We start from the raw sequence: 19,804 nt of genomic DNA, 5'->3' as shown, positions 1-19,804 counted from the left end.
ATATATCAAGCTACAGTCTATAAGTGTTAGCCTTTATTTTTTATGCTGGCATGCTTTAGTTTGTCTTGTTAAGAGCACAGATGATCAGTGTTCTAGAGAGTGTGTTGTGTGTTTGTGTTTTACAGAGGATCTTCTCACGGCTAAAGCCAAACCGCCTTCTGAGAGAGAATTTATTGACACTTTCCAGAAATTCAAATACTGTTTGGGCCTTTTGGTGAGTGATGAATGTTAGTGTAAAATAATAATAATAAAAAAAAAAAAAATAATTTAAATAATAATTTAAATAATAATAATATTTTTAATAATAATAATATTTTAAAAATAATAATATATTATAATATATTACATTATAATTTATATTAAATTAAAATATTATATTATATAATTATTATTATATTATGATATATTTATAAATTATTTTAATGATGATTTTATGGATTTTCAGTTTAATATGCATTTTATTTTTTACTTCCTTATGCATAATAATAATAATAAATTCATTACACTTCAAAATAAATTATAATATAAACATATATTTATTTTTAATAAAAAATTCCCAGAAAAATGTTAATTACATGTCTAATTTTTACTTTTAAAACTCTTACTAATTTATTTTTATTTTTAATATCATATTTTTCAAAACTATTTAATAATTTTCAAATTATTTGTTATAATAACTCCATAAATTATAATAATGTAAAATAACATTTCATAAACAATAAATAATTATCATTTACTAATATTTAAACATTAATATTAGTAACATGTTATATTTATTATGTAGTTTTTATAATGGTATAATACTGTTCCCAAATATGATCATTAATAGTAATAATAATATCATTCATTTTGATAGTTTGTAGAGCTCAATTCTTTACTGTCAGTTACTGACTGACATGTTGCTACAGGCAGTATGGTTGCACATTTCTCTTTCAGCTCCCTAATAAACGCAGTGTTTATTTTACAGGCACGGTTAAAACCAGCCATCTCCAATCCATCCGCTGAGGAGCTCGTGCACCACGTTTTCAAACCTCTTGACATGGTAAATAAGACACATTTCTCCAGTGCAAACATCAGCGCTTTCAGGGCTTTTGTCTCACTGTATTGTTTCAATCATTTCGTCAAATGGGTTTATCAGTGTTTGCATGCTGTTGTGTTGAGAACGCTTGCAGTAAAGTGCACACAAAGAGAGTAACTCACCTTGGTAACTGTGTGTGTTTGTAGATGGTGAAGGCCACAGGAGGTCCTGGCTTTGCTGCGTCCGTTTCCAGTCCGGCAATGACAGAAGGAGCCGTGAATCTGCTGAAGAACAACCTGACGACACAGGAAAATGCATTATGGCTCTCTTTAGGGCCCAACTGGACACACCAAAGGTAAATGATGGAGAATAGTGCAGTTCTGAAGGTCCGTCACTTTACCAGGACTCCCTAAATAAAGATATTTCTGTGGATGGATGAATTATGGATGAATGAATGAATAACTGGCTGAATGAATGAATGAATGAATGAATGAATGAATGAATGAATGAATGAATGAATGATCAAAATAATGTATGAATGAATAAATGAATGAATGAATCACTGAATGAATCACTGACTGACGGACTGACTGACAGACAAACTGAATGACTGGCTGAATGAATGACTGACTGAATGAATAATGACTGACTGAATAAATGGATGAATGACTGACCGACTGACCAAATAAATGAATGACTGACTGAATGAAACACTGACTGAATGACTGAATGAATGAATGAATGAATAAATGAATGAATGATTGACTAACAAAGTGACTGACTAGCTAAATGAATGACTAAGTGAATGAATAATGACTGAATGAATAACTGAGTAAGTGAATGAATGAATAAATGACTGACTGAATGAATGACCAACTGAATGAATGACTGAGTGGAGAAATTACAGTCTGAATGACTGACTGTCTGAATAAATGAATGAATGATTAAATATATGACTGAATGACTGATTGAATGAATATATGATTGACTGAATGACTAACTGACTGAATAAATGTATGAATTATTGAATATATGACTGAATGACTGACTGAATGAATATCTGACTGACTGAATGAATGAATGCCTGTATGAATATATGAATGAATGACTGACTGGCTGAATGACTGAGTGAATGAATGAATGACAGTGAATGAATGACTGACTGTCTGAATGACTGACTCATTGATTGAATGAATGGATGACTGAAAAACTGGTTCAATGAATGAGTGAATGACTGACTGAATAAATGAATGAATGATTGAATATATGACTGAATGACTGACTGAATGAATATATGACTAACTGAATGAATGAATACCTGTATGAATATATGACTGAATGGCTGACTGAATGATTGACTGAGTGAGTGAGTGAATGAATGAATGAATGAATGACTGGCTGAATGACTGAGTGAATAAATAATGATGGAATGAATGACTGACTGAATGACTGAGTAAATGAATGAATGAATGACAGTGAATGAATGACTGACTGTCTGAATGAATGACTCATTGACTGAATGAATGGATGACTGAATAACTGGTTCAATGAATGAATGACTGACTGACTGAATAAATGAATGAATGATTGAATATATGACTGAATGACTGACTGAATGAATATATGACTAACTGAATGAATGCCTGTATGAATATATGACTGACTGAATGATTGAATAACTGACTGAATGATTGACTGAGTGAGTGAGTGAGTGAATGAATGAATGACTGCCTGAATGACTGGCTGAATGACTGAGTGAATGAATAATGATGGAATGAATGACTGACGGAATGACTGAGTAAATGAATGAATGAATGACAGTGAATGAATGACTGACTGAATGACTGACTTATTGACTGAATGAATGGATGACTGAATAACTGGTTCAATGAATGAATGACTGACCGATTGACTGACCAATAAATTAATTATTGACTGAATGAATGACTTACTGAATGAATAAACATATGACTGAATGAATGACTGAGTGAGTGAGTGAATGAATGAATGACTGGCTAAATGAATTACTGGCTAAATGACTGAGTGAATGAATAATGCCTGAATGAATGACTGATTAAGTGCACAAATGAATGACTGATTGAATGAATGACTTACTGACTGAATAAACATGAATAAATGACTGGCTGAAAGAATGACTGAGTGAATGAATGACTGAATGAATCACTTACTGACTAAATAAACGAACAAAAGAATGAATGAATGAAAGACTGACTGACTCATTATATATAGTTTACTTATTGGAGAAGTTATTTTATTCTGTTCTATTTAATTATTTTAAACAGCTTGCATTTTGTATAATGAACAGCTGATGTTCACTAATGTCAGAAATAATCAGTCCCTCTAGGATTTTGAAGCTTTTCTCAAACCCCATGGCATTATTTGCTTCAGTTCTTGTGTTTTGCTTTAATTAATGTGTTTTGCTGTACAGTTTTTTAAATGTTAAACATCATTGTATTCTCAAAGTCCTGGAGAGACTGAATAATTAAAAATGACAAGCAAGTTTTTAATTTCCTGTGACATTAAAACCATGATTCTTACTGAAGTGTGAATTTACGCTACACCTCTACTATGAGCACATGCTGATGTCTTATATGGTTATGTAGGTCTGCCCTGCGGAGCCCGGTGGCACCATATACACTGCAGTTTCAGGACGGCTGGAAGCCTCAGGGTTCAGACGCCACAGGCTGGATCGATCCTATAGAGTCAGAACACAAACACGACGCAGAGATCGCTAAAGTAGAGGTACAGTTTTACTGCAACTATATACACTCACTGGCCACTTTATTAGGTACACCTGTCCAACTGCTCGTTAACGCAATATGCCACTCCTGTCAGCTAAAACAGGAAACTGAGGCTACAATTCACACAGGCTCACCAAAACTGGACAATAGAAGATTGGAGAAACGTTGCCTTGTCTGATGAGTCTCGATTTCTGCTGCCACATTCAGTTGGTCGGGTTAGAAATTGGTGTCAACAATATGAAAGCATGGATCCATCCTGCCTTGTGTCAACAGTTCAGGCTGGTGGTGATGGTGTAGGGGATATTTTCTTGGCAAACCTTGGGCACATTAGTACCAGTTGAGCATCGTGTCAACGCCACAGCCTACCTGAGTATTGTTGCTGACCATGTCCATCTCTTTATGATGGCTACTTCTAGCAGGATAACGCGCCATGTCATAAAGGGCGAATCATCTCAGACTGGTTTCTTGAACATGACAATGAGTTCACTGTACTCAAATGGCCTCCACAGTCACCAGATCTAAATCCAATAGAGCACCTTTGGGACGTGGTGAAACGGGAGGTTCGCATCATGTTTGTGCAGCTGACAAATCTGCAGCAACTGCGTGATGCTATCACGTCAATATTTAGCTATTTAACTATATAACAATCTTAATTAACCTGAAACCATTAACCATTTTTTAAACATATAAGCCGTATTAAATTAATCTATATTTATATTAGTGTATATTTATGTGATAATTTGAAGTGCTTCTATTATACTCCCTTTTAAAGGTCCTGTGAAGTGCTTTGAAATGTGCATTTTTATGCGATGTTTGATGTAATCTCAACCAAAACACAACAAGAAGGCGGGACATAGAGTAACTCCTCCCCTTTAAAAAAGCCAATAGTGTTTTGTTTGTGCTTTGCCAGTGAGAGCTCAAGCATCAAATGAAAAGCAAATGAGAAGTGTCTAAAGGGGGTGGGGCATGTCAGATACTAGAGAGCATTTGATTGGTTATGATGTGATGAGAAACTGTAGTATGAGTTGAGGTCAATAAACCCCTTGGTCCATTTGGGCGAAAGTGACAAAATACAAGCTTTATATGTTTATATCAGTTTTTTATCCACTAAACGCAAATTTTGCCACCGTTTTGGTGTGTACTAGCATATAGATATCCTAAAAACTAACAACACTGATACTGACATCCAAAAAACTTTATTTTAATATCATGGAACCTCTTGGTTGTCTTGAATAAAAGTGTCTGCTAACTAAACAAATGTAAATGTAATTTAATACTAACCAAACAGACAGTTGTGAAATATAATGTAAAAACTGCATTAATTCAACACAAGCTCACAGAAACACAAACACACAAACTCCATTTCCCTGTAAGATTAGCATTTGAGATATATTTGTTTATATTGAGTTGCTGTTTTCTCTGTTACTCTCAGCTGACACCGGCTCCTGCTTCTGAACGCCACGCTGCTCCTGTTCAGACATCAGATCAACCGTAAGTCTGAATAACAGAAATAACATTACAAACATGAGCTACTGATGCGTCTCAATGCCTTCCTAAATACATCTCATGTTTCAGAAACTTCTGTTGATAAAGGCACATTCCTCAGTATTTATGACTGTAGAGAGTCTGTTCACATGAATAACAATTATCTGAGAAGTTGATTCAGTGTGTTGACTCTCACTAACCGGTCCAGCAGTGTAAATGAGTGTCTGCTACAGGTTTCACTGTTGAAATCACTCTCTCATTGTCTATTGTCTTTATCTGTGCTGCTCTTAAAGGGATAGTTCACACAAATATGAACATTTTGTCATCAAACTAAATTTGACTTATATAATGAGGCCATTTTATAGGGGAATTTGGCTTGTATAATATATATTTAACCTATATTTGACCTATAGACTGTAATAGAGCCATTATATAGGCTAAGTGGCTTGTATACACTATTTTAACCTATATAATAAATCCATTATATAGGCAAATTTGTCTCGTATAAGACCCATTAAACTATATTTGTCCTATATAATAAAGCCATTATATAGGCAAATTTGCCTTGTATAAGACCTATTAAAGCTATATAATAGAGCCATTGTATAGACAAATTTGGCTCATATAAGAACTATTAAACCTATATAATAAAGCTATTGTAAAGGCAAAGTTGGTTTGTATAAGACATTTTAAAATATATTTGATTTATATAATTTACTTTAGCCATTATAAAGAAAAACTTGGCTTGTATAATACTATATTTGACCTATATAGTAAAAGCTATTATATAGACAAAGTTGGCTTGAACAAGACCTATTAAACCTATATAATAGAGCCTTTGTATAGACAAATTTGGTTTGTATAAGACCTATTAAACCTATATAATAAAGTCATTGTATAGGCAAAGTTGGCTTGCATAAGACATTTTAAAATATATTTGATGTATATAATTTACTTTATAAAGAAAAATGTGACTTGTATAAGATATTTTAACCTATATTTGACCTATAAGTATAATAAAGCTATGATATAGGAAAATTTGGCTTGTATAAGACACATTTAAACTATATACACATATAGACAAATTGATCTTGTATTAAAACTATAAAAATAAGCCATTCTATAGATAAAGTTTGGCTTGTATAAGACGTTTTAAATATATATATGTTTGACATATATGATTTACCTTAGCCATTAAAAAGAAAAATTTAGCTTGTATAAGATTTTTTTAACTTATATTCTGACCTATAAAATAAAACCATTGTATAGACAAATTTGGCTTGTATAAGAACTATTTAACCTATACTTGACCTATATAATGAAGGCATTTTAAAAGCAAATTTGACTTGTATAGGACATATTTAACTATTTTATCTATATAATAACCAATTTTATAGCCAAAATTGGCTTGTACTGTATACAACATATTTAATCTATATTTGACCTATATAATAAAGCCATTATATAGGCAAATTTGACTTTTATAGGACCTATTTAACTATTTGATCTATATAATAACCAATTATATAGACAAATTTGGCTTGTACTGTATAAGACATGTTTAACCTATATTTTACCTAAATAATAAAGACATTAAATAGGGAAATTTGGCTTTTACAAGACCTATTAACCTATATTTGATGATCGGGTGCTTATAGGTATAATTGCCCTCTTTTGTAGTATTTAAATAAACCAAGATTTATTCTTAAAGGCATATTTTACCCCAAAAATAAATGTTTAATTTACACACTTGTACTTCACTTGTTCTAAACATATTTGAGTTTCTTTCCTCTGTTGAACACTAAAGAAGATATTTTTTAAAATGCTGGAAACCTGTAACTATTGACTTCCATAGTATTTGTTTTTCCTACTTTAGAAGTCAGTTTTCTTCAAAATACCTTCATTAGTGTTCAACAGAAGAAAGAAACTCATAAAGGTTTGGAACAACTTTAAGGGAAGTAAATAGTGAATAAATAATTTTTTTTGGGTGAACTATCTCTTTAAATGACTCAGAGTTTCTGTCCTGTGTTAATTGCAGTTATTAATTTGAATATTTTGTTTGATCTGTCTCTGTTTCTCAGTGATGGCGATGTGAATGGGCGCATATTTCGCTGCAGTTATGATTTTGTTGCAAGAAACAACAGTGAGCTGTCTGTACTTCAAGGAGAGACACTAGAGGTTACATACACACACACACATACACAAACATACACATAAGCAGAGCTATCACAGATGTCTATTATTGTTATATAAAGATAATTGTAATGACTACATAATAATCTAATCTCTATGCAAAAAAAGTACAATAAAATAATAACATACAAAAATATAATTAAATGTGCCCGCCATTATATAGGCTAAGTGGCTTGTATACCCTGTTTTAACCTAAATTTAATCTATATAATAAAACCATTATATAAGTAAATTTGCCTTGTATAAGACCTATTAAACCTATATAATAGAGCAATTGTATAGAGAAATTTGGCTTGTATAAGACCTATTAAACCTATATAATAAAGCCACTGTTATGTTTGGCTTGTATAAGACATTTTAAAATATATTTGACATATATAATTTACCTTAGTCATTATAAAGAAACATTTGGCTTGTATAAGATATTTTAACCTATATTTGACCTATGTAATAAAGCCTTTATTTAGGAAAATTTGGCTTGGATAAGACCAATTGAACCTATATAATAGAGCAATTGTATAGACAAATTTGGCTTGAATTAGACTTTTTAAACCTATATAATAAAGCCATTGCATTGGCAAAGTTGGCTTCTATATGACATTTTAAAATATATTTGATGTATGTAATTTACTTTAGTCATTACAAAAATATTTTAACCTATATTTGACTTATGTAATATAATAAAGCTATTATATAGGAAACTTTGGCTTGTATAAGACCCATTTAAACTATATTTGACCTATATAATAAAACCACTATATAGGCAAATTTGTCTTGAATGAGACCTATTAAACCTATATAATAGAGCCATTGTATAGACACATTTGGCTTGTATAAGACATTAAACCAATATAATAAAGCCATTGTACAGACAAATTTGGTATATATAAAACCTATTTAACCTATACTTGACCTATATAATGAAGGCATTTTAAAGGCAAATTTGCCTTGTATAAGACTCATTTAAGCTCTACGATAAAGCCATTATATAGGCAAATTTGATTTGTATAGGACCTATTTACCTATTTTATCTACATAATAACCAATTATATAGACATATTTGGATTGCACTGTATAAAACATATTTAATCTATATTTGACCTATATAATACAGCCATTATATAGGCATATTTGACTTGTATAGGAAAATAATAACATACAAAAATATAAGTAAATGTGCACGTCTATATAGTAGAAAATTCTTTTTTTTTAATTGGACAGGATTTATATTTATTTATTTATAGGTTTCTGTTACATATTATACACTAATGTTCAATAGTTATGGATCAGTAAATTAAGGATGCATTAAATTGTTTATGACTGACAGTAAATTTCAAATAAATGCTGTTAATTTCAAGTTCTATTCATCAAAGAATACTGAAAAACGTGCATAAGAATGATTTCTGAAGGATCAGTATATATATAATATTTTTTCTTCAGGAGAAAGTCTTATATGTTTTATTTCGGCTAGAATAAAAGTAGTTTTCAATTTTTTATGAACCATTTTAAGGTCAAAATTATTAGTCCCTTTAAGCAATTTTTTTTTCCGATAGAACAAACCATCGTTATACAATGACTTCCCTAATTACCCTAACCTGCCTAGTTAACATAATTAACCTAGTTAAGCCTTTAAATGTCACTTTAAGCTGTATGGAACTGTCTTGAAAAATATCTAGTCAAATATTATTTACTGTCATCATGGCAAAGATAAAATAAATCAGTTATTAGAAATGAGCTATTAAAACAATTATAATTATAAATGAGTTGAAAGAATCTTCTCTCCGTTAAACAGAAATTGGGGAAAAAATAAACAGAGGGTGCGATTAATTCAGGGGGGCTAATAATTCTGACTTCAACTGAATATATATATATATATATATATATATATATATATATATATATATATATATATATATATATATATATATTTATAGATACCTATAACTATTAATGTAAAGTATATAAATATACAGTATATTTTGGCCCCAAACTATTATTCTGTCTCTCAGCAATTTTATGCTGGAATATCACATTTAACACATCTAAGTGTTTTAATAACACAAACACTGTTTATTTTTCTCTGTCGTTCAGGCGATCGAGTCATCTAAGCGCTGGTGGAAGTGTCGTAACAAGTTTGATGAAGTGGGATTCGTGCCGTTTAATATCCTGGAGCCGATCACACACATCGACAACCCTGTGCAAAACAAAACTCCAAAGGTACAAACTCACATCAGTCTCTTCAGAGCAGCTTCTTTTCCTCTTCTCCATCATGATATCTGTGATCTGTGTTTCAGCCTCCCGCTGCTCCGCCGATGTACAACACTCTGCCCGGTCCGTCTGCTGTGAGCTCTGAACCCGGCGCTGCTCGGCCTCGCAGCATGATCATCCCATCAGGCCCTGAGGACACGGATAAAGGTATCAACACACACGAAACAGCTGACCAGATCAGATCTCACTGTTGTCTGAACAAATCAAATCAAATCAAATCAAATCAAATCAAATCAAATGAATGAGGACACTGAATGACAAAACACAAATATAAATTTGGCAATATACAGTGCTCAGCATATATAAGTACACCCCTCACTAATCTCTTTTAAATTCATATTTTTAATAGGAAGCTATACAATATTATATCTGGCATTTAAACATGAGATTAGCCAGAACTGAAGCCAAATCTGGAGCTCATCTAACAAAATAACTTACGATAATGGTCCAAAAACTAGTTCACCCAAATGTATATGCAGAGAAAAATATTAAATACAAATAAAAAAAAAAGGAAAAATCAAGAGGAGGAAAGAAATTTGGATTTTCTTTCTATTTCTAAATATGTTTGGAGACTAAAATATTATTTTAATAAATATTTCTATTTAATAAATCTGTTTTGTTTAAATGCACCAAAATACCTTGCCTAAATTGACTGAGAAATGGATAAACTATTCTTTCAAAATGGGGTGTAATTAATTATGCTGAGCACTGTATATGGCAATATATGCAAATTAAATACATACACGTTCATATTTAGATCAAATATATGTCATATATGTAAAAGCATTGCAAAAATTCCTGCTTGCATATATATTCATACCCCTGGGAAGGTTATTTATATACATATATATATATATATACAGTATATAGTATAAGTGCTGTATATCGGTACTGGTGGGAGTTGTGCGTTGCCTTAATGTCCCACCCGTGCCAATATACAGCCATATCCCACTGTTACGAGTGTGATATTGCGTTTTTACAGCAGTTCGACAGCATAATCATGTAAATAAAAGAAAATCAAACACAAGAATCTAAAAACCCTCTTGTATAAGGAACTACTTTCTTCCGCTGTTCATTTACATCTGCAGCTGACGTCAGAAAAGCAGAAACGGTTGCTACTTCCCAAACGTCACTTTAGAACTAGTATTTGAATGATTCTCTAGTAAAATGTCTAAATGTCGGGAGATTACAACAATTAACCCTGAAAAAGCCAAAGCAGCGCAATCACTACCAGATTACTGTTGCGTTTGCGATAAAAAAAAAGGTAAACACATGCGGCCATTTCTTTTTTCTTTCCGTTTACTGAACTAGTCTGCAGTAACGAAAAAAGGAGACGCATGAGAAACAAACAGATGGCCAACCAACAAGTAACTTAGGGTTATAGACCATTTCAATGTGGTCATATCATTGGCCCATGAACATTTCCTGCTTGTTATCAAACTATTTTACAACTGTAACAAGAGGCAATTCAATCACAATTTAATGTTAAAACAGCTATCATCGCATTATTTATCAATATGTGGGGCTTAATGGATTCTCAGAAGCTATAGAAATTAAAAATGTAAAACAGGAAATACATCGGGACCATTGTTTTTGTTTACATCCCTCAAAAAGGTCTATAGAAAGAGTGGACAACACAAAATACATATACTGTATTACTATTATCTGAGTCCCATCTCACACTCAATACACTACAATTACTATGGTATAAATACAGCACTGCAACATACAAAAGAGAGAGATCGACTCACCAGTTTAATAATGATTTGATCAGCTGTAGTTTAAAATTACACTGTTTTTCTCTTAGGGAGGGCATATTATGCTGTCTCTGTTGCCATCTTGTGGATTGACAACGTCAACTCTCTATGGCCTGCTCAATGTCAGGCTAATGGCCGCCGATGCGCTGTCTCTCTGAAATTATAACTATTTAAAATAGACACTATCCTTATAATTAAACCACATAGTTGCAATCTAAACAACTACATTCTTGCCTAAAAACTCTCAAATATACATTATGTTGTCCAACAGCTGCAATATTTATCAAACTGTAGAGCGAGTGTCGTCTGGTTGTTGCTTTATGTGGGTGGAGTAATACACAAGGGTGAAGAGGCTGTAGGAGTGCTGTTATTTGAGGAATATTGCACGGCTATCAGCCAATCAGATTCAAGAACCAGACAGAACTGTTGTATAAATGTATGTATATATATGTTGCTAGTATATTTTAGCTTATTGCTACAATGTTTTAATATGCTGGTATCCTGGTTTTAGAATATTGTTAGCATGTTGTTGCTCTGTTTTATCATGTTGCCAGCATGTTATAGCTTAATTTTAATACAACTAAACTATGCTATAACAGTACATAATGCTAACTGTAGATTCTCCTCATGCTCATATTGACTGACTTGTTCTGTGTCAGTGATGCAGGTGAATGATGAACTGCTGCAGCGTTTGACCTCTGGCAAGAATCTTTCTCCTCGACTGGTCATCCATCGTTCAACGGACACGTCCGCCCCGCTGGACTATAACTCACCGCCAGCAGAAGTGGAGAACTGGCTGCGCAAGAAAGGCTTCAGTGAACCGTGAGCAAACACTTTAGCACAGCAATCAGTCAGCTATTCATAATAATAATAATAATCCACTTGTAACACCTCCTCACATCACAGATGACGGAAACAAATGTGAGCCAAATCACATTAGCATGAGTTTATATTAACCACAGCAGCTATTTCACCAATGCAGTGTTGTAAGAAATCTATCTTCTTAGTCATAGGTGGAAGGTGAACAAACTCCAGGGTAAGGCTAAGATATGCACTTCCCTTTAATGTATTTAAAAAGATTTGCGACCAAGAAGAGGTTTCAATAAAAGTACTGAAAACAAAAACAAGTACCAAAAATCAAGTAAAGCATTGGATTTGCTTTTAGGCTATTTTAAAAATGGATCTTATTATTATGGGACATTCTACCAGAAACGTACATAATCTGTCCCTGAAATAAAAACATAAATCCAGTGAAGTAAAAGTAATTCAATCCAAAGATTTCAAAACTTTCTGTGAGTTGTTCTGTAAAGAATTATGCCAATTATTTGGTTCTCAGATTTCTTTTGTTTATTAAAAACACTTTACACTGTTCAAACCCTGTCATTGTCCTTGTCCTCAGCCCGACTGAACCTACAGCTTTAATACTTCTGTTATGCTAACAAGCGTTATTTAGAAAAATAAATCTTCATAAATAGCAAGTTTAAGTTGTTATCGTTCACACCAATTGATTAAACACATGAAATTATTATTAAATTCTACAAATAAATACTACCAATATATAATACAAATAAATTTACAATTGTTTCTGTCAGTCCTCACGTTTGCATTAAATATAGCATACAATGCGTGCATTACACGTTTAAGGCCATGACTCGAAAGTCACATCATTTGGAGAAGAAGCTGACAGTGGTCACGGGTGCGTTCTATCATTGAATTGTATGATTTTATGGAAAGAAAAGTCACAAGAAAGTCGCTGGTTCGAGCCTCGGCTGGGCCATTTGGCGTTTCTGTGTGGAGTTTGCATGTTCTCCCTGCGTTTGCGTGGGTTTCCTCCGGGTGCTCCGGTTTCCCCCAAAGTCCAAAGACATGCGGTACAGGTGAATTGGGAAGGCTAAATTGTATCCATAGTGTATGAGTGTAATTGAGTGTGTATGGATGTTTCCCAGAGATGGGTTGCAGCTGGAAGGGCATCCGCTGCGTAAAACGTGGCGGTTCATTCTGCTGTGGCGACCCCGGATTAATAAAGGGACTAAGCCGAAAAGAAAATGAATGAATGAATGAATGAATGAAGCTTAAGTCAGGCCCTGTCACATTTTTTATTAGTGAAAATGTACGTTTCTGGTAGATTGTCCTTTATATTCATTTATATATCTATTATAAGAACTATAGTTATTTGCTATGTAATTTTCCAAATGGAAAAAAAAGGTTTGTTTATTGGTTGATTTTGCTGTATGGATTTCTTTATTGAAAATCTTTTATATATCCATGTTACAATTTAAAGCTAGCTCAATATTAGCATGTAGCTTTTTGCATTTAAAACCGAAAAACTTGCGTTTTTAATGCCAGATGTGGGTGTCACAAAATAATTATTACTATTATTATTTAAAGGTGCAGTAGGTGATCTGCCAAAATGCTATTCGTTAGCATAATATCTTTGAAACACAGTCCCTCCCCTGCTGTCCAAAGCCACACCTCCTGAAATCATGAATGCGGACCATAAAGATGACAGTAGATAACTCTCTAGATCATGTCATTCGCCAGTTAGAAAAGTTTATAGTACTTTATAATACTTCAATTCCCAATGAAAAACTGTATTATATGTAGCACGTTTTCAGTGCACTTGTCATATTGTGCAATGTTTTATGCATGCAAGGATCGCTGGTCTCACTCTCTCACACGCTTTGTCCTAAAGTGACTACTGTATGCTTAGTGGTAGGCCGGCGGCGTGCAGGAATTAGACTTATTACTAAACCATACACACATGCTATTTCAGACCGAATATTCAGAGTAGAATAGTAAACAATATATAGAGCGCGTCACATGTTGTCATTGTTTAAAAATGAACTAATGTGAATATAAAACCAACTTCACCTCATATATAATATATACAAAGATATATGGAGAAATACAGAATCTGAGCATTCAGAAAAATCCAAATATTGTGAAAATTGCCTTTAAATTCGTCTAAATAAAGTGCTTAGCAATTTCTTAGATAATAAATTGAGTTCATATTTATATATAGCAGGACATTTACAAAATATCCTAGGGGAACGTGATCTTTACATAATATTCTAAATATTTAGCACAATAAATACATGCTAATAATAGAAATGACCAAGATATACCCGAGCAACATTAGACTATATGTGTGATCCCACATATATGCATGATGATATCAGCTTGTTTTGGGTATGATATAACAGTGTATAGACTAAAATAATAGTTGTGTTGTGTGTGCGTGCAGGACTGTCCAGTGTCTGCGTGTTCTGAATGGAGCTCAGCTTTTCTCTCTGAATAAAGAAGAGCTGCGTGCTGTGATTCCTGAAGAGGGCGCCAGAGTCTACAGTCAGCTGACTGTACAGAGAGCGCAGATAGAGGTACAACACCAACACACACCATGATGAAGCCGGATTATCGAGACACTTCTCGCTGCAGAGCCACTTGAGCTCCAACTCCACCTTCTATAAGCTGTTTTAATGTGTACACCCACCCCTAACCCCAACCCCCAGTGAACTCACTTGTAGAACAAGTGCAAGGAAGGAGCTGGAGCTCAAGCTCCCCCTTGCTGGAGCTCAGCTCTGCCCAAGTAGCTCTGCAGTGAGTACCACTTGGTATTATCTGGCTAGCCAGTTAAATTTTGGCTTAGTTGGCACCAATTCTGGGTTTAAGTAGCTCATAAAATAGCTCATGGCAACAAAGAGCGATTAAAATGAGCTGCCTTCATGTTACCTAAAGCTAGAATTGGGTAAAGTCTAGAAGGGATATGGCTGCAGATACTCACATCAATATAGCATAATGTTTATGACACTGTACAACAACAATTAAGATTTTTATATTACTGTGAGGGGTAGGCTTAGGGTTGGGGTAGATATTAATAAATTACAATTTAATGAGTAATTTAAGGCGACACGGTGGCTCAGTGGTTAGCACTGTCGCCTCACAGCAAGAAGGTCGCTGGTTTGAGTCTCGGCTGGGCCAGTTGGCATTACTGTGTGGAGTTTGCATGTTCTCACTGCGTTGGTGTGGGTTTCCTCCAGGTGCTCTGGTTTGTATGAGTGTGTATGGGTGTTTCCCAGTACTGGGTTGCGGCTGGAAGGGCATCCGCTGTGTAAAACATATTCTGGATAAGTTGGCGGTTCATTCTGCTGTGGTGAACCCTGATGAGTAAAGGGACTAAACCGAAGGAAAATTAATGAATGAGTCATTTAATAATTAATAAATTAATAAACAATTCTAGTTATAATGACTGTTTTTACATTACTGTGATGGTTTGATTTAGGGTTGAGGTAGGAGTATATGTTAATATAATACAATTAATGCATAGTTTTTCAAATAATATGAATAATACTATGTATAATGACTGTTTTTACATTATTGTGAGGGTTGGGTTTAGGGTTAAGATAGGAGTAGATGTAAATAAAATAGATTTAATATATAATATAAATAATTCTCATTAACTTCCAGCCATAGCTGTATCCCTTCTAGCAACAATCTCAGAATTGTTTACTTAATTGGAAACTTAATTGGTACAGGCCCCAGGGTTGCCAGGTTTTCACAACAAAAATAGCGCAACAGCCAGTCAAAACTATCTCAAAACTATCCCAATGGCCAAATAATATCAAAACTCAAAATATGCCACCGCCTGTTGATAAAATACATATTTTATATCTTTGTATGCATTACACAAGGTTTCTTCTTTAAAAGAAACTGCAAGTATTAGTAGTTATTGTGCCTTAAGGCACAAAAAAGCATTCCAGATATGATTTGAATTGTAAATAATATAATATATAATATAGAGTCCTGCCAATCTTTTACCATGGAAACAAAAACAGCCTCACACAAAAGTGTGTTTGTGTTTCATCATCCCAGCACAGTTCTTTTAATTAGTAGTAGAATATACTGTACATCATGTAGAGTAAAATATTTCAATGACATCATATACATAGAAATGATGCAATATGCTCTATTCCGTGCATACTTGGCAACCCTGACACACAGTTAATCTTTAGTAAAAGCGATAGATCATCCAAAAATACAAATGCCCTGTTAAGGCAATAAAATGTTCACAATACACACACACACACACTAATTACCTGTGTGTTTGTCTGTGTCAGGACGCTCACAGAGCCTCAGAGCTGGAGACGGTGATGGAGAAACAGAAGATGAAGGTGGACCTGAAAATGGAGAGCGGAACTTTATGAAGATCTGCTGAATGAATGTACACACAGACTAATATTCAGATACACACCGTTTATTTGATCATTTACTTTACAGTAGTCTGCTTTATGAATTTGTTGTTGTTTAATTGCATGAAATGACAGTTGTAAATCTGCAATTATGCATAATGGAATAATATATTACTAATTAAAATTGTAATGCGCAAACATGAAACGGTGAAAGTTCTCTTTCTCCACAAGAGGGCGCCAGATACTAGCCTGTGCAAAACACACTCAAACGTCATCATTACTGATTACTAACATCATGATCATCTATAAAGCAACTCTTTTGGGGTTTTCATCAGAGTTTAACAACCACTAATATCCACTTTCAATAATAAATTACAACAAAAAGAGTACGAAAAATCCATCAATTTCTCGTCATGCACTTTGACAAGAAAAGCAACAGTGCAAATTAAGCTTAATTAAGCAAATACCACTAATATAAGTTTCATAGCCTCAGTTCATAAGGGTGCAGGTTCTGGTGTTAGTTTTGCTGTTCTGGGACTTTAACCCTAAATCTCTGCCAATGCAAGTACTGCTCCATCACTCACTCAACTCCATACAAATTCACATTCAGTAGATTAGTTTCAACCAAATCTTTCCAGATGAAGGATGGTCATTAAAATGTACAATTAAGGTTTAATATATGCACATACAAAGCCTTAATTGTGCATGTTATATTTAATATACTAGAAATGTGGTGGCATGGTGGCTCAGTGGATTGCACTGTCGCCTCATGCACAGCCAGAAGGTCGCTGGTTTGAGTCCCGGCTGGGCCGGTAGGCATTTCTGTGTGGAGCTTGCATGTTCTCCCCGTGTTAGCGTGGGTTTCCCCTACAAGTCCAAAGACATGTGGTATACAGTAGGTGAATTGGGTAAGCTAAAATTGTCCATAGTGTATGTGTGTAAATGAGTCTTTATGGATGTTTCCCAGTGATGGGTTGCGGCTGGAAGGGCATCCGCTGCGTAAAAACATGCTGGATAAGTTGGTGGTTCATTCCTCTGTGGTGACCCCAGATTTATAAAGGGACTAAGCTGAAAAGAAAATGAGTGATACTAAAACAATGTTTTTATAGGGTATTTTATAAGGATATATTCACAGTCTTGTCTAGTTCCCACATTGAACACACATAAAGATTTTATATGCGCTCTCTCCGTGTGTGTGTGTGTGTGTGTGTGTGAGCAGCTGTACTCAGTTAATTGCAGCTCAGCTCTGAGTTCAGGTGTCTCGTCAGGTGTGAGGTGAGGAATGTGTGTTTAAATGTTTGATTAACACAGCTGCGCATGTTTGTGTACGAGATTCATCAGCCAATTAAACCCATATTATGATTTCGCGCACGCTGAGCCTGTACAAACACGAGCTTGATGCTTTAGGCCTGAAAACTCCAAGCAGAGCTGATGTCATTTACCCGGCGATTCAGCTCAAGTTTCAACACTCTTCATCCTGATTGGCCAGGAGAAAATACATACTTACTAGTGTGTATGCATGCTTTCGGATAAACTACTGCATTGTTAATTGGCTGTCCTGTTGCTTAGTTACGCGCCCTGTCAATCATCTTATCACACACGCCACATTTCTTAATATAATTATTTTCCAGTTTCCTTTTTATTGTTGCTTTCTGAAATGATTCCTGACCTTAATTCACCAAGCAAGACTGAATTAGTTGCACTGGGATCCCACATTAAAAAATACTAAAGTGGATTTCCCACACAGTCCAAACACATGCGCTATAGGGGAATTGATGAACTAAATTGGCCGTAGTGTATGAGTGTGTGTGTGAGAATGAGTGTGTATGGGTGTTTCCCAGTGCTGGGTTGTGGCTGGAAGGGCATCCGCTGTGTAAAACATGCTGGAAATGAGAATCACAATTTTTTTTTGCTTGATGAAAATCATCTTTTGTAAGCTGTTCGGACAGAACTGTGTGTAGGTACAGTGTGTCCACAGTCATACTAGGGTGATATAAAGACAATAAGTGTCTTATTTTAAATTCCGAAACGTTAAAATAGGATCCAAATCCTTCCCATTTTGAGGCCGACTGCAACGTGACGTAGAAGTGTGGCTTTCCCACCCACCAAATTGATTGACAGCAGCATATTAACATGTCTCCATGGTAACGTGTATAGTAATATCAACAAGACAGGACATGTGGGATTAAAAGATCTGTTCAGCGCTCTGTGATCATCAATCATCATCAAGAATGAGTTTTACAAGTTTAACACGTGTTAAAAGCAGTGCATGTTTGTGATGAATTACAGCGATTTTACCGTCTTTATCAGCACAGCCGCGTGTCAGAACAATTATAAAAGAAGACGCTTCAATCCTGGTTTGTGGACGTTAAATCAGGTTTATTTTGTACAAAAACATAACGGATATCCATACACCTGTGGATATTAACGTGTATCCTGTAACATTTGCCATGCAAAAGCAGTGCAATGTTAAACACGTGCGCTGTGTGTTTCTGTGTGTGCGTGTGTGCATGAATGTGTAACGACATTGTGTGTAAATCATCATTCTCATCGACTCATTCCACAACATTGCGCAGTGGGTAGCACAATCGAAGTTTGCTGATGCGAGCCCCGGCTGAGCCAGTTGGCATTTCTGTGTGGAGTTTGCATGTTCTCCCCATGTTGGCTTGGGTTTCCTCTGGGTGCTCTGGTTTCCTCGACAAGTCCAAACACATGCGCTACAGGGGAATTGAATAAGCTAAATTGGCCGTAGAGTAAACATATGCTGGATAAGTTGGCGGTTCATTCCCCTGTGGTGACCCCTGATTATTAAAGGCACTAAGCCGAAAAGAAAATGAATGAATGAATACCGTATAAATACATTATGTGACTCTTTTAACACTATTTGGAAGTGTCCAAATTGCTGAGCAACGTATATAAAACAATGTAAAGACTTTTGAGAACGCCTTCATGTTTCTCTTCTGAATCTGAAGATATAACGGGCTGAATTGTAGAGATGCTGGATTAATCTTTGATTAATCGTGCAGCCCTAGCTAGATCAGTTGGTGGTTCATTCCTCTGTGGGGACCTCTGAAATAGAGACTAATGGCTCGTTTCAACTGACTGGTACAGTACGGTACGGTTCAGGTTGGTATG

General features: G+C 34.6%; 1 protein-coding gene across 1 annotated transcript in view; it reads left to right on the top strand.

The window, feature by feature from the left end:
- eps8l1b (eps8 like 1b) overlaps positions 1-16,888 on the top strand; it is a 31,486-nt gene extending 14,598 nt beyond the window's left edge. Inside the window, exons 8-18 of the mRNA XM_056451032.1 lie at positions 126-214; positions 968-1,042; positions 1,225-1,373; positions 3,643-3,781; positions 5,213-5,271; positions 7,347-7,443; positions 9,550-9,675; positions 9,753-9,873; positions 12,143-12,305; positions 14,728-14,860; positions 16,598-16,888. Coding sequence (XP_056307007.1) covers positions 126-214; positions 968-1,042; positions 1,225-1,373; positions 3,643-3,781; positions 5,213-5,271; positions 7,347-7,443; positions 9,550-9,675; positions 9,753-9,873; positions 12,143-12,305; positions 14,728-14,860; positions 16,598-16,684 — 1,238 coding nt within the window. The 3' untranslated portion in view covers positions 16,685-16,888. The remainder of the gene's footprint in view (positions 1-125; positions 215-967; positions 1,043-1,224; positions 1,374-3,642; positions 3,782-5,212; positions 5,272-7,346; positions 7,444-9,549; positions 9,676-9,752; positions 9,874-12,142; positions 12,306-14,727; positions 14,861-16,597) is intronic.
- The last annotated feature ends 2,916 nt before the right edge of the window (positions 16,889-19,804 follow it).

The sequence above is a fragment of the Danio aesculapii genome, chromosome 24 (genome assembly GCF_903798145.1).
Source record: "Danio aesculapii chromosome 24, fDanAes4.1, whole genome shotgun sequence".
Classification (NCBI taxonomy): Eukaryota; Metazoa; Chordata; class Actinopteri; order Cypriniformes; family Danionidae; genus Danio; species Danio aesculapii.
The sequence above is the reverse complement of the archived record's forward strand: the minus strand, read 5'-3'. Positions and strand labels throughout refer to the sequence as shown.